At 44.0% G+C, this 15,625-nt stretch overlaps 1 protein-coding gene across 1 annotated transcript in view; it reads left to right on the top strand.

Moving 5' to 3' along the window:
• The window catches only part of LOC124612968 (glutamate receptor 1-like), a 1,095,838-nt gene that overhangs the window by 546,525 nt on the left and 533,688 nt on the right, over positions 1-15,625 (top strand). The window contains exon 3 of the mRNA XM_047141496.1: positions 848-975. Within this exon, the coding sequence (XP_046997452.1) occupies positions 943-975 (33 nt within the window). The 5' untranslated portion in view covers positions 848-942. The remainder of the gene's footprint in view (positions 1-847; positions 976-15,625) is intronic.

The raw sequence follows: 15,625 nt of genomic DNA, 5'->3' as shown, positions 1-15,625 counted from the left end.
CGCATTCATCTTTTGATTCAGTAACCCTCATGGTACGGATGACTGTTGCCCCAGTGATACGACAACCAATCATGGAGAGTACACAGGTTCATAGTAACTTACAGATACTTTAACTAAGAAGCAATGACGAAGAAGTATATACGACTGCTAATGTGAAGTATCTACCCAGTTCAAAATGGTTCAAATGGCTCTGAGCACTATGGGACTCAACTTCTGAGGTCATCAATCCCCTAGAACTTAGAACAACTTAAACCTAACTAACCTAAGGACATCACACACATCCATGCCCGAGGCAGCATTCGAACCTGCGACCGTACCGGTCTCGCGGTTCCAGACTGTAGCGCCTAGAACCGCACGGCCACTCCGGCCGGCTATCTACCCAGTTATTTGCAAGCGAAATGGTTACCGTTCTGAAAGGCATGGCGATCCGGCTAAACACGTTCTGTCCACAACAAGTCCACACACGAGTCTAAGAGTCACTGTGCCCTGAAAGGAAAGCAAGTACAGGTTGGTGCGCTGTGATATTACAGTATGCCTACAAGTGGTATGATACCGGAAGATGGGACTCCTTGGAAGAGTGTTGTACTACAAACGCTCTTTAATGAACAGTATAGTACATAAAGCGTAAGCTTGTCCTTTATCCTTTTTGATTCTACGGGTCTTTGTCACAATTCTCTTCAATCTTCTCCATGTCCACCAGAACCATTAGGATATAGAATTATGTTTGTCAGTTCCTTTACGAAGAAGTTTCTAATTTGCTACCAGCATATGTTAGGAAACCCTTTTGTTGCTGCACCCACAGCGAGTTGTACCCAGTTGAGAGCCTCGGCGTGTCTGTTTGTTGCAGTCTGCAGCCAGTTCTCTCGGGGCGTGTTCTCCCTGGTCGGAGCCGTCAGCCCGGACTCCTTCGACACGCTGCACTCTTACAGCAACACCTTCCAGATGCCTTTCGTCACGCCTTGGTTCCCAGAGAACGTAAGTAGCCTTAACATCATAATTCACCGTAATATCAGTTACATCGCACTTAAAGAAACATTTAAGCCATTCATTGTGACAATTTTTTTACTTCACTTTGCAAGCTGTGTGAGGTCAAGGAAAACCTGGGAAAACAGCAACGACTGTTCTCACGAATATTTCCTAGAATAGGAACTGTTTTCCTCCATGATGTTACATACGGAATAGGCTTTCGTGATCGTTGCAAATTTATGTTAGAAGTTCTTGGATATTTGTAGCATCTTCTGAAGTGACGTTTCGGTCTTATTGCTGACACCTTCTTCCAGGAACTGGTCATACGCTATTGTACACTGTGAAACTGTTGCTAATTTAAGGATACTTGAACCCGCTGTTATAGCTGTAGAATTTCATTATTAGCTAGTCAGTGATCATGCTATGATTAGTGCAAGAGTTCGTCGATATACTAGTGGCTGGAGATGCCACTTGTTTGTTGTTCCGTTTGCGTACCGCGGTAGCGTTCTGTCAACACTCTACAAAGAACAGATGGAGAAAAAATAACCACTCACATTATTGTCGAGGCGCTGAACGATAGACAGATACATAAAACAGAAATAAACCTTTACTGAGATTTCACACAATGTCCTTCTTCAGTGCTAAGTAAAACACCCACAGACACACACACACACACACACACACACACACACACACACACACACACACACACAGTCAAGCTGCAGCTCTGCGACAATGGAGAGGGCCATGATAATATTGCCGTTCGCGCGCGCGCTTGCGTGCGTGTGTGCCCGTGTATGTCTGCGCGTGCATACTTTCGTTAGTTAACTCTGAAGATCGACATTATCTGAAAGCTCAGTAATGTTTTCAACCTTATTTAGGTACCAGTTGATCTCTCAACGCTTATATCTCTCAGCTATATTGTGAGGCGATTACATTTGCACCTTCTATAATCTGTATTTCATTCAGACTATTCACGTTTCATTTTTCCATAAACTACTCTAGGTCTTTAACTGTGCTCAGTTTATTTCTTCACGTGACGCCCGCAGGTGATATGAAATTTCAGGATTTTACGCCCTTATCAGGTATGACCCTCCATACCCTACGCAGCAGTTAGTCCAAGGTATTAGCTTTCCGCAGATTGTTTTGCTGCGCAAGAAATTGTGATACTCTGAACACTTTATGATAAACCTAATCCACTTTAACTATGTCTGTGAAATACCAACAACAATCCGCATCGATCAACAGCAAATTTTAAACGTTGCACAAGCTCTACAAGTAGTCAAACGTTTGTCACTTTACATTAATTTCTATTAGCACTGTTTTAATCTAGGAAGAGTAAAAAGATAAAATTCTGCGTTCGGGCCTTCGACAGACCAATCGGGCCAACCGACCACTGTGTCGTCCGCTGCCGATTGCGTCAGTCGATACACTATGGAGACGCATGGGGTCGGCACCCGCCATCCCAGCTGTTGTTCGTCAAATAGGCTGAGTGCACACCGTACCAGTCCGCCACCCAAGGAAATATCTCTGGCAGTACCAGGAATCGAACACATGTCCCCCACATGATAGACAACTGCTCTGGCCACTCTGATACGGAAGTGGATAAACTAGAGAGAGAGCTGGTGAATTTTGATATCACTGTAACTAATTTAAGTCCTTAGTCACAAATGATTTTTAAAATATTTTTTCCTTTCATTTTGTATGTCAAATTTATCTGGAGTGGGGCCAAAGATATACAAAACTAGTTTTAATACTTGCATGGGCAGAAGTCATCACCTGACTTGATTACAGAAACTATTTCAGTATTCATTCGCACAATAGTGAGCATCAATATTCTGATCACCTACTTTACAGAGTGAAGTTCGACCTTCGGAACGCATTACAGCAGCGATTCTGTGTGGTGCAAGAGCTTGATAGGTTTTCAGAGGTATATGGCACCAGAAGTCTACGCACATGTCACCCAATCCCCGTAAATTACTCGCCAGTGGTTCGTGGGTGCGGCGCTGGCGCCCAACGGTGCCGCAGATGCGTTCCATCAGATTCAAACCAGGCGGATTTGGTGGCAAAGGCCTCCAACCATTGCAGCAGGTTTATGGCCTTGTGACATGGACAATTATGCACCCTGAAGATACCACTGGTGTCGAAGTAGAAATCAAGCATAGATGGATACAAGTGGTCCGCGGTAACATCCAAAGCTGTCGTGGTGTCTTCGATTACTGCCTCATGTCCGTGAAGCCCGCGTAAATGTCTCTACACCACAATACATTCCACACTGGCCTACTATCTTAGCGCCTTACACTGTTGAGTAGCCTTAAAACGACCATCGATCTGGTGTAACAAGACATATGATTCATCCCTTTAAGTGACATATTTCCATTGAACCATGGTCCAAGCACGATGATCCCGACTTCACTGTAGTCTTAAGTGACGATGTCGTTGGGTTAACATGTTCACCTGTGTGGTCCGACACAGTTGTGCACAAGTATTATATTCTGTTATCAGAGTTGCCCAGACCGCAACCTCTCACACTTTACAGATGGGCGAGCCTCCGAACTCCATCACCTGTGACGAGGCGTGGATGTCAAATGCTTGTCACCTACTCGCGGTTTCACAGCCCTTCAATCACTTTTGACAGATGCTCACGACAGCAGAATGTGAACAGCCGATCAGCTTCACGGTTCCGTTCCCAGGAGCCAGGCCATAGCAACCTCCCTTTTGTCCAAATCGCTTATGTCAAGAGATCTCCACCTCTGCGGCTCGAATCATCGCTAGAATGATTCTCCATTCGTCCTGCTACCCTTATATAGTGAAATTATGATAATAGGTATAAACTGCAAACAATGATCCCTCAGAGGATAAAGCGCAAGGAGGTCGTCCGAACAAAAGCGCTTTCCAAGGATGGTATACCAACTAGAAGGAGGAGATAGAAGATCATTGACTGAGACCCCTGATTCAGCACCAGGCAGGTGTCCCTCCAGCAAGCGGTACGGTAGACGACTGTCTGGAACATTCTCCACGACAACTGACACTATCCGCATCACTCACAACGCTTGCAATCCTTATTACGTACGGGCTTGCCCCTCGGCATTGTTTTTGTCGGGGAGTGTGGCATAGGCCTCCACCTTGTTGGAATTTCTGTCATCCATCCTACTCACAGAGGGGCTACCTCTACGAGATGCGATATCGTCAACTCACTGTACCCATCTGTGGGCTACAGAGAATCCCCATAGTGTGGTAGCAGCGAGTCAACAGCATATGTCCAATGTATGGGCCAGATTTATTGGTGTCTGCATCGTGAGACCAGTCATCCTTTCCAAAACGCCTCTTTGGCTGGGTATATTTGGACTGCCTGCCGGTGATCCTGTCTACTGTGTGGGAAGACGTGTCTTTGGTGGTGCGAAGGCTAATGTGGTGGTGCTCCAGCTCACTGCCCTCTTCAGTGTGAAGCTAAACCACTAGTAGAGAGAGAAATTTCCACTTATCTGATGTGTTCTCACGTGTATTTTCAATCACTGAAGCATACGCTATCAGGTCTTCAATATTTTGACCATGGCTGCTCTTTAGCAACGATTGGAGATCACTAAAGGAATCCAGCGCAGCCAGCCGGGTGCAACAAAAGATGGTTTCACTCAAGCTTTGACCGTGATTTCGACGGATATAAGCCCGTCTTCTTCAGAAGTACGTGTAACCTGAAGACAATGTAACAACAATAATTACAAGCCCGAAAACATACCTGTCAAAATTGCACGTCATACAGCGGCTAGATCCCCCAAAATGATGCGACTATCACATCTATCATACAACATAAGCAAACTAATAAAATTTAGCTCTAAAATATGGCATTGGAAAAACGAACAATGAATCGACATGACACCGTAGAATGAAAATATGCTGTCAGCGGACATCATTGTACACATTATTAGACATGCTGGACTTGATTGATAAACTGCATCTTGCTTTCTGATAATTTTTTGATGGATTCAAACCTATATTGTGCTTAAATTTTCATGCGGTTACCAGTAGCCTTTGAGAATTGCTCATTTCTCCAAATTCTAATATACATTATCTGTGTATGCGTGTTCATATGTCCCGTATTGTATTTTGTGAAGCCATTGTTTTTACCCACTATTGTCATTGTTTTTTCTTTTTCACCATACGGTGACTCATGCACTAATCTCTTTCAATGCTAACGTAGGTTTATCACAACTTGTTCACGTATTAACTTGATTCCTGCATGTAAGATAGTATACCAGTGGTCTTATAAGGATTTTTATAAAAGATGGCATATTTTACTTTACCATAGAGTAATTTAATAGTCTATATTTCTAATAGTTCTCTCACTCACCCAGCCTCTCAATGCATTTTACCTTATTGGCCGTTTATGCCACAAACATACACTCCTGGAAATGGAAAAAAGAACACATTGACACCGGTGTGTCAGACCCACCATACTTGCTCCGGACACTGCGAGAGGGCTGTACAAGCAATGATCACACGCACAGCACAGCGGACACACCAGGAACCGCGGTGTTGGCCGTCGAATGGCGCTAGCTGCGCAGCATTTGTGCACCGCCGCCGTCAGTGTCAGCCAGTTTGCCGTGGCATGCGGAGCTCCATCGCAGTCTTTAACACTGGTAGCATGCCGCGACAGCGTGGACGTGAACCGTATGTGCAGTTGACGGACTTTGAGCGAGGGCGTATAGTGGGCATGCGGGAGGCCGGGTGGACGTACCGCCGAATTGCTCAACACGTGGGGCGTGAGGTCTCCACAGTACATCGATGTTGTCGCCAGTGGTCGGCGGAAGGTGCACGTGCCCGTCGACCTGGGACCGGACCGCAGCGACGCACGGATGCACGCCAAGACCGTAGGATCCTACGCAATGCCGTAGGGGACCGCACCGCCACTTCCCAGCAAATTAGGGACACTGTTGCTCCTGGGGTATCGGCGAGGACCATTCGCAACCGTCTCCATGAAGCTGGGCTATGGTCCCGCACACCGTTAGGCCGTCTTCCGCTCACGCCCCAACATCGTGCAGCCCGCCTCCAGTGGTGTCGCGACAGGCGTGAATGGAGGGACGAATGGAGACGTGTCGTCTTCAGCGATGAAAGTCGCTTCTGCCTTGGTGCCAATGATGGTCGTATGCGTGTTTGGCGCCGTGAAGGTGAGCGCCACAATCAGGACTGCATACGACCGAGGCACACAGGGCCAACACCCGGCATCATGGTGTGGGGAGCGATCTCCTACACTGGCCGTACACCACTGGTGATCGTCGAGGGGACACTGAATAGTGCACGGTACATCCAAACCGTCATCGAACCCATCGTTCTACCATTACTAGACCGGCAAGGGAACTTGCTGTTCCAACAGGACAATGCACGTCCGCATGTATCCCGTGCCACCCAACGTGCTCTAGAAGGTGTAAGTCAACTACCCTGGCCAGCAAGATCTCCGGATCTGTCCCCCATTGAGCATGTTTGGGACTGGATGAAGAGTCGTCTCACGCGGTCTGCACGTCCAGCACGAACGCTGGTCCAACTGAGGCGCCAGGTGGAAATGGCATGGCAAGCCGTTCCACAGGACTACATCCAGCATCTCTACGATCGTCTCCCTGGTCGAATAGCAGCCTGCATTGCTGCGAAAGGTGGATATACACTGTACTAGTGCCGACATTGTGCATGATCTGTTGCCTGTGTCTATGTGCCTGTGGTTCTGTCAGTGTGATCATGTGATGTATCTGACCCCAGGAATGTGTCAATAAAGTTTCCCCTTCCTGGGACAATGAATTCACGGTGTTCTTATTTCAATTTCCAGGAGTGTATTTAGATCTTAGCGCACGGTCTACTTGCCTTGCTTTCCTGATTGGTTTTATTTATGGATTTTAATTTTGTGTATGTTTCTGGGTTTGTTGTTACTGTTGTTAAATTATCTTCAGGTTACATGTATTTTTGAAGAAGGAGAGTTAAATACGTCGAAACCATGCTCGAAGGTTCATTAAAACTATCTTTTGTTGCATGTGGCCGGCTGGTTTGGATCCATTTACTGTCAAATCTTTTATCTCCAGCTTCAAATGGGCTTACCTCCCTTGGAACGCATATCCCGCCATGTGCCCACCAGATATTTTATGCTCCTTGTCCTCTTAGGAATCGTTTTCTGCAGTTTGTACCTACTTGATTAATCACGCAGTAAGCTTTCGGTACAGTGTCAAGTGCTCGCAATTGTGGGGACAGTGGCCAATTTTTATGACTCATCAATCAATGTAACGTCTACAGGCGAAAAATAGGGAGAAGGCCACAGCACCGATTTCGAGCTGATAATATTCATAAAAACCAGCAACAAGATTTAATACTAAGTAATGATGCAACAAGGGGACTGCTGCTTGAAATTACCAGAAAATTATTAGTAACGGACCTAGTGGCTCATATATACCTTCATCTCGGCTACGTTAACTGGAACGTTTTATCATACATTAACTGTCATGTTAAATCAACTGATGTTACATAACATATAAAGAACAACGAAATGAAAACGAGACATATGGAAAAAATTGACCAGGTGCGAGGTGGGATCGCGTACTGAGGGTTCCGACCAGACTTAATTAAGTGTACAGACATTTCATCCATTCCGGGAATCGAGGATCTTCACTACTTTTGCCTATTATCGGCTTTAATACTGACACGATATCTGTCCCAGGGATTACAAGACTTTCGAGAATCTTTCAGTTTCAGTCATATAAATGTGACATAAAGTCATCCAGAAAACAGGCGACCATGAATGTAATTATCAACAGTTCTCCATTCAAGCTCACTGAATCTAAATGATGAAAGTAAAACGTGAGGCATGGAATGACTTTATTACTCATATGACTCGTTTTTAAATGTATCTATCTTCACATATCCAGCAGCGATTACTGCACGTAGATATGACGTTTCAAGTTGAATGTGAAACAAAGAGCACCTTGGATATCAGACGATGGATGAAGTCCGAAAGCGTCGTATGATCAATAAAGTCATTCCTTTCCTGATGTTTGACTTTTACTTATGCGACTCAGTCATCCTACATGCAGAACTACCTATTGTTTTAATTTCAAGCTTGACGTCAGATAACAAATGGTGTAAGAAATTTTTTCGTATGACATAATGACAAATTGCAATTTTTTTTGGAAATTTTCCTTTACTTGTACTGTGATACCTTACTTCTTGCCAAATTTCGCCATTGTGGGTCAACGGGAAGTACCCTGTTGGTCTTAATGAGTGAGTTTGCGAGTTTGGAAATATGTGACATAAATGGCCGTACGTTTCTGTTGCATTCACTTACAAGCTTACATTTATTACACCGCCAAGGGCCTACAGGCCTTAGTATGTGACAGAAATTTCAACATGATACGCCCATCTATTCCTGAGATAAGAGTTTCTTAACAGTGAGAGAGAGAGACAGACGGACGGAGAACCAAGCGTCACCGTAAGTTTTCGTTTTTCACCAACTGAGGTGCGGAATCCTAAAAAGTAATCGCCATAACTGTTAATACGTTTATCCCATTGTGAAGCAGCACGGTCAATGTCTTTATGGAAAAAACCTTTGTGACAGCCGTGTACCGCAAGTCTATAGAGGAACGGAAGGTTCCAAATGATTGGCAAAGGGCACAGATAGTTACAGTTTTCGAAGGATGGATCGTCGAGTAGATGCGCAAAAGTATAGGCCTATATCTCTGACGTCGATCTGTTGTAGAATTTTAGAACATGTTTTTTGCTCGGGTATCATGTCATTTCTGGAGACACTGTATTTACTCTGTAGGAATCAACATGGATTCCGGAAACAGCGATCGTGTGAGACCCAGCTCGCTTTATTTGTTCATAAGACCCAGAAAATATTAGATACAGGCCCCCAGCTAGATGCCATTTTCCTTGACTTCCGGAAGCATTTCGATACAGTTCCGCACTGTCGCCTGATAAACAAAGTAAGAGCCTACAGAATATCAGACCAGATGTGTGACTGGACTGAAGGGTTTTTAACAAACGGAATACTGCATATTGTTTATTGTGACTTGGCAAGACAGGCAAGCCACTATGAGAGGAAGCCGAAAGGCACGCGTTTAATCTCACGCAGGCTGGCATGAGGTCTGGAACAGTTAAAGGAATAGAGACTAGCAAAAAAGGTACGTAGCTTCTGGAATACTTAACTTTAATCCATAATTGGTGAACATCGGTCTGACGGTACATGCATCATAAGATAAATAGCAAATGATAATGGCGCCTTGCTAGGTCGTAGCAAATGACGTAGCTGAAAGCTATGCTAAATATCGTCTCGGCAAATGAGAGCGTAATTTGTCAGTGAACCATCGCTAGCAAAGTCGGCTGTACAACTGGGGCGAGTGCTAGGAAGTCCCTCTAGACCTTCCGTGTGGCGGCGCTCGGTCTGCAATCACTGATAGTGGTGACACGCGGGTCCGACGTATACTACCGGACCGCGGCCGATTTAAAGGCTACCACCTAGCAAGTGTGGTGTCTGGCGGTGACACCACATTGTTCTCAATGCAGAGACGTCTACACGCTAAAATAACCTCTGGCGTGCCACAAGGGAGTGTTATGGGACCATTGCTTTTCACAATATATATAAATGACCTTGTAAATAGTCCTCCCCCCATGAACCTTGGACCTTGCCGTTGGTGGGGAGGCTTGCGTGCCTCAGCGATACAGACAGCCGTACCGTAGGTGCAACCACAACGGAGGGATATCTGTTGAGAGGCCAGACAAACTTGTGGTTCCTGAAGAGGGGCAGCAGCCTTTTCAGTAGTTGCAAGGGCAACAGTCTGGATGATTGACTGATCTGGCCTTGTAACAATAACCAAAACAGCCTTGCTGTGCTGGTACTGCGAACGGCTGAAAGCAAGGGGAAACTACGGCCGTAATTTTTCCCGAGGGCATGCAGCTTTACTGTACGATTAAATGATGATGGCGTCCTCTTGGGTAAAATATTCCGGAGCTAAAATAGTCCCCCATTCGGATCTCCGGGCGGGGACTACCCAAGAGGATGTTGTTATCAGGAGAAAGAAAACTGGCGTTCTACGGATCGGAGCGTGGAATGTCAGATCCCTTAATCGGGCAGGTAAGTAAGAAAATTTAAAAAGGGAAATGGATAGGTTGAAGTTAGATATAGTGGGAATTAGTGAAGTTCGGTGGCAGGAGGAACAAGACTTCTGGTCGGGTGACTACAGGGTTATAAACACAAAATCAAATAGGGGTAATGCAGGAGTAGGTTTAATAATGAATAGGAAAATAGGAATGCGGGTAAGCTACTACAAACAGCATAGTGAACGCATTATTGAGGCCAAGATAGATACGAAGCCCACACCTACTACAGTAGTACAAGTTTATATGCCAACCAGCTCTGCAGATGACGAAGAAATTGAAGAAATGTATGATGAAATAAAAGAAATTATTCAGATAGTGAAGGGTGAAGAAAATTTAATAGTCATGGGTGACTGGAATTCGTCAGTAGGAAAAGGGAGAGAAGGAAACGTAGTAGGTGAATATGGATTGGGGTTAAGAAATGAGAGAGGAAGCCGCCTGGTAGAATTTTGCATAGAGCACAACTTAATCATAGCTAACACTTGGTTTAAGAATCATGAAAGAAGGTTGTATACATGGAAGAACCCTGGAGATACTAAAAGGTATCAGATAGATTATATAATGGTAAGACAGAGATTTAGGAACCAGGTTTTAAATTGTAAGACATTTCCAGGGGCAGATGTGGACTCTGACCGCAATCTATTGGTTATGACCTTTAGATGAAAACTGAAGAAACTGCAAAAAGGTGGGAACTTAAGGAGATGGGACCTGGATAAACTGAAAGAACCAGAGGTTGTACAGAGTTTCAGGGAGAGCATAAGGGAACAATTGACAGGAATGGAGGAAAGAAATACAGTAGAAGAAGAATGGGTAGCTTTGAGGGATGAAGTAGTGAAGGCAGCAGAGGATCAAGTAGGTAAAAAGACGAGGGCTAGTAGAAATCCTTGGACAACAGAAGAAATATTGAATTTAATTGATGATAGGAGGAAATATAAAAATGCAGTAAATGAAGCAGGAAAAAAGGAATACAAACGACTCAAAAATGAGATCGACAGGAAGTGCAAAATGGCTAAGCAGGGATGGCTAGAGGACAAATGTAAAGATGTAGAGGCTTATCTCACTAGGGGTAAGATAGATACTGCCTACAGGAAAACTAAGAGACCTTTGGAGTTAAGAGAACCACTTGTATGAACATCAAGAGCTCAGATGGAAACCCAGTACTAAGCAAAGAAGGGAAAGCAGAAAGGTGGAAGGAGTATATAGAGGGTCTATACAACGGCGATGTACTTGAGGACAATATTATGGAAATGGAAGAGGATGTAGATGAAAATGAAATGGGAGATACGATACTGCGTGAAGAGTTTGACAAAGCACTGAAAGATCTGAGTCGAAACAAGGCCCCAGGAGTAAACAACATTCCATTGGAACTACTGACGGCCTTGGGAGAGCCAGTCCTGACAAAACTCTACCATCTGGTGAGCAAGATGTATGAAACAGGCGAAATACCCACAGACTTCAAGAAGAATATAATAATTCCAATCCCAAACAAAGCAGGTGTCGACAAATGTGAAAATTACCGAACAATCAGTTTAATAAGCCACAGCTGCAAAATACTAACACGAATTCTTTACAGACGAATGGAAAAACTGGTAGAAGCCGACCTCGGGGAAGATCAGTTTGGATTCCGTAGAAATACTGGAACACGTGAGGCAATACTGACCTTACGACTTATGTTAGAAGAAAGATTAAGGAAAGGCAAACCTACATTTCTAGCATTTGTAGTCTTAGAGAAAGCTTTTGACAATGTTGGCTGGAATACTCTTTTTCAAATTGTAAAGGTGGCAGGGGTAAAATACAGGGAGCGAAAGGCTATTTACAATTTGTACAGAAACCAGATGGCAGTTATAAGAGTCGAGGGACATGAAAGGGAAGCAGTTGTTGGGAAGGGATTAAGACAGGGTTGTAGCCTCTCCCCGATGTTATTCAATCTGTATATTGAGTAAGCAGTAAAGGAAAGAAAAGAAAAATTCGGAGTAGGTATTAAAATCCATGGAGAAGAAATAAAAACTTTGAGGTTCGCCGATGACATTGTAATTCTGTCAGAGACAGCAAAGGACTTAGTAGTTAAAAGGAATGGATAGCGTCTTGAAACGAGGATATAAGATGAACATCAACAAAAGCAAAACGAGGATAATGGAATGTGGTCGAATTAAGTCGGGTGATGCTGAGGGAATTAGATTAGGAAATGAGACACTGAAAGTAGTAAAGGTGTTTTGCTATTTGGGGAGCAAAATAACTGATGATGGTCGAAGTAGAGAGTATATAAAATGTAGACTGGCAATGGCAAGGAAAGCGTTTCTGAAGAAGAGAAATTTGCTAACATTGAGTATAGATTTAAGTGTCAGGAAGTCATTTCTGAAAGTATTTGTATGGAGTGTAGCCATGTATGGAAGTGAAACATGGACGATAACTAGTTTGGACCAGAAGAGAATAGAAGCTTTCGAAATTTGGTGCTACAGAAGAATGCTGAAGATTAGATGGGTAGATCACATAACTAATGAGGAGGTATTGAATAGAATTGGGGAGAAGAGATGTTTGAGGTTCAATTTGACTGGAAGAAGGGATCGGTTGGTAGGACATGTTCTGAGGCATCAAGGGATCACCTATTTAGTATTGGAGTGCAGCGTGGAGGGTAAAAATCGTAGAGGGAGACCAAGAGATGAATACACTAAACAGATTCAGAAGGATGTAGGTTGCAGTAGGTACTGGGAGATGAAGAAGCTGGCACAGGATAGAGTAGCATGGAGAGCTGCATCAAACCAGTTTCAGGACTGAAGACCACAACAACAACAACAACAACAACAAGTACATAGTGTCGGAAGTTCGATGCTGCTTTTCGCGGATGATGCTGTAGTGTAAAGAGAAGTTGCAGCATTAGAAAAATGCAGCGAAATGCAGGAAGAACTGCAGCGGATAGGCACTTGGTGCAGGAAGTGGCAACTGGCCCTTAACATAGACAAATGTAATGTATTGCGAATAGATAGAAAGAAGAATCCTTTATTGTATGATTATATGATAGCGGAACAAACACTGGTAGCAGTTACTTCTGTAAAATATCTGGGTGTATGCGTACGGAACGATTTGAAGTGGAATGATCATATAAAATTAATTGTTGAAAGGCGGGTGCCAGGTTGAGATTCATTGGGAGAGTCCTAAGAAAATGTAGTCCATCAACAAAGGAGGCGGCTTACAAAACACTCGTTCGACCTATACTTGAGTATTGCTCATCAATGTCGGATCCGTACCAGGTCGGGTTGACAGAGGAGATGGAGAAGATACAAAGAAAAGCGGCGCGTTTCGTCACAGGGTTATTTGGTAAGCGTGATAGCGTTACGAAGAGGTTTAGCAAATTCAAGTGGCAGACTCTGCAAGAGAGGCGCTCTCCATCGCTGTGTAGCTTGCTGTCCAGGTTTCGAGACGGTGTATTTCTGGATGAGGTATCGAATATATTGCTTCCCCCTACTTACACCTCCCGAGGAGATCACGAATGTAAAATCAGAGAGATTAGAGCGCGCATGGAAGCTTCCCGGCAGTCGTTCTTCCCGCGAACCATACGCGACTGGAACAGGAAAGGGAGTTAATGACAGTGGCGCGTAAAGTGCCCTCTGCCACACACTTTTGGGTGGCTTGCAGAGTATAAATGTAGATGCAGATGTAGCCTTCGGGATCATGATTGTACGTAGGCGTGCATGACTTCGTCCGTAACATATCGCTGAGCACGAATGTATTCCTTAGGGCTCCGTAGCCGTCTAGAAAGACATTCGTCGGGGTCGATTCGTTCTCGACAAAGATGTGCAAATGTGCGTAAAGTCATGGTTCCGTAGGTACCGTAAATATTTTTCCATGAAACAATGTCCATTTTGTCTCAGAGTTGGATAACTGTATGAACAGTTATGGCGATTACTTAGGAAATCAGAAACAGTTTGCTTACTTTTTCTCCATTAACTTCATTTTCATTTCGTAAGAAACAGTCGTCGACTAGTTTGTAAGGATGTCGCAGGGCAGTTTGTAGTGAGAAATAGTTGTTCAGAAAAAAATATATACGTTGTGCAATTTTCGAGTTAATTATCGCTGAAGTTAGCCAATCAGATCTTTTCGTGCGCTAATTTAAGCGCCCTCCCTCCTCCCATCCGTCTTAGGTCACTTACTGACGATGTAGTCGCGCGACTTGCGCGCACGGTAGACTGGCGTTCCTCATTTAACACTCGGCTCCAATGCGGCGTTACTCACTGGCGATTTGATCCGCTGTGCACCCGCCGGGCCCGTGAATGGTCGCACCGACTCAGCCACGGTTCGCCCTTTCACACGTGGCGATATACCAGTGCGGATGCAGAGGGCGAGGACAAACAGTTGCCGCCTCGCGTGGTTGTATTGCGTTTGTCGTTCGTTAGCGCTTTGTGACTGTTGACTCGATGGTTTTTCTGTGTCGTTTTAAAGAATTTTGTGCTCTATCCTGCAGCAAAAATTAACTTCGACGTTGAACTTTTCATATTTGTAGTAGAAAGTCGTCCTTTAATTTGGCATTCAGGAAATAAGGATTAAAGCAATAACATCGAAAAATGTATTGCTAAATTTGTTCCTTACTTCCGGACAGTGGAAAAATTTGACAGAGAAAAGAAAAGTCCATAATTACAGGTACACTGTTACAGGTTATCGAAAGTGCCGCTACAGAACGTACGTTTGGGATCCTATCCAATCCATGACGAATATTTCATCGCCCTTGAAATGTGAAAGAGGATCTCTGTGCAGTAACAATTGAAGCACGTTGCATTCGGCGCAACTTCGCAACACGTATGGTTTCAAACCGGACGAAACTTTAGAAACAAATTCTGGACGTAGCATGTTGTCTTCAGGAGCAAGTGGGTCATCTCCGACAAAGCAGAATGGAAGAGGCTCACCCGAGTCAGATAAATGTCGAGGCCTTGTAAATGTAGCTCAACAAGGGGAAGCATCGATTAGCGTTCCTCCTGCAGAATCAGACAAAAAAAAAAAATCTTTTGAAATGCTAAATTTGCTATCACCTGTAACTGACATTAAACTAGCAATGTTGGAAGAAGCTGTTGCTCATTCTGATGACGTAAGTGATTCTTATGTTTAGAATGGAGTTATCTCTAGTTATAGCAAGGGGAAAAGGATAATAGATGGGAAGGAATTGTTTCAAATACTTGCAGCAAACGTAACGAGAAATTTATCAAAGCCTGAAGCAGATGGCTCTGACAAGCATTTCCTGTTCTCTCGATGGTTTGAAAACTGTACAACAACATTTGAACATGGACGCCAAATTTGAAATAATATCAGTTTTTAGGAAATACAGCAGGTCTTACCGTTCACTAGATAACTGTAATTTTCAGTTCAATTCACACATGTAACTGTATATTCAAATGCACCCATAACTATTTCCCCCCCCCCCCCTATCCAAGTCCAAGCACATCAAATACCGATGCCACATTTTCATCTATACGATCTGATTCTCAGTAGTCACTCATTTAAATAAAAAATTACATGTAAAATTAGCATTTTGTATACGTAA

The sequence above is a fragment of the Schistocerca americana genome, chromosome 4 (genome assembly GCF_021461395.2).
Source record: "Schistocerca americana isolate TAMUIC-IGC-003095 chromosome 4, iqSchAmer2.1, whole genome shotgun sequence".
Classification (NCBI taxonomy): domain Eukaryota; kingdom Metazoa; phylum Arthropoda; class Insecta; order Orthoptera; family Acrididae; genus Schistocerca; species Schistocerca americana.
Note: the sequence above shows the minus strand (reverse complement) of the source record. Positions and strands in the feature narration are given on the sequence as shown.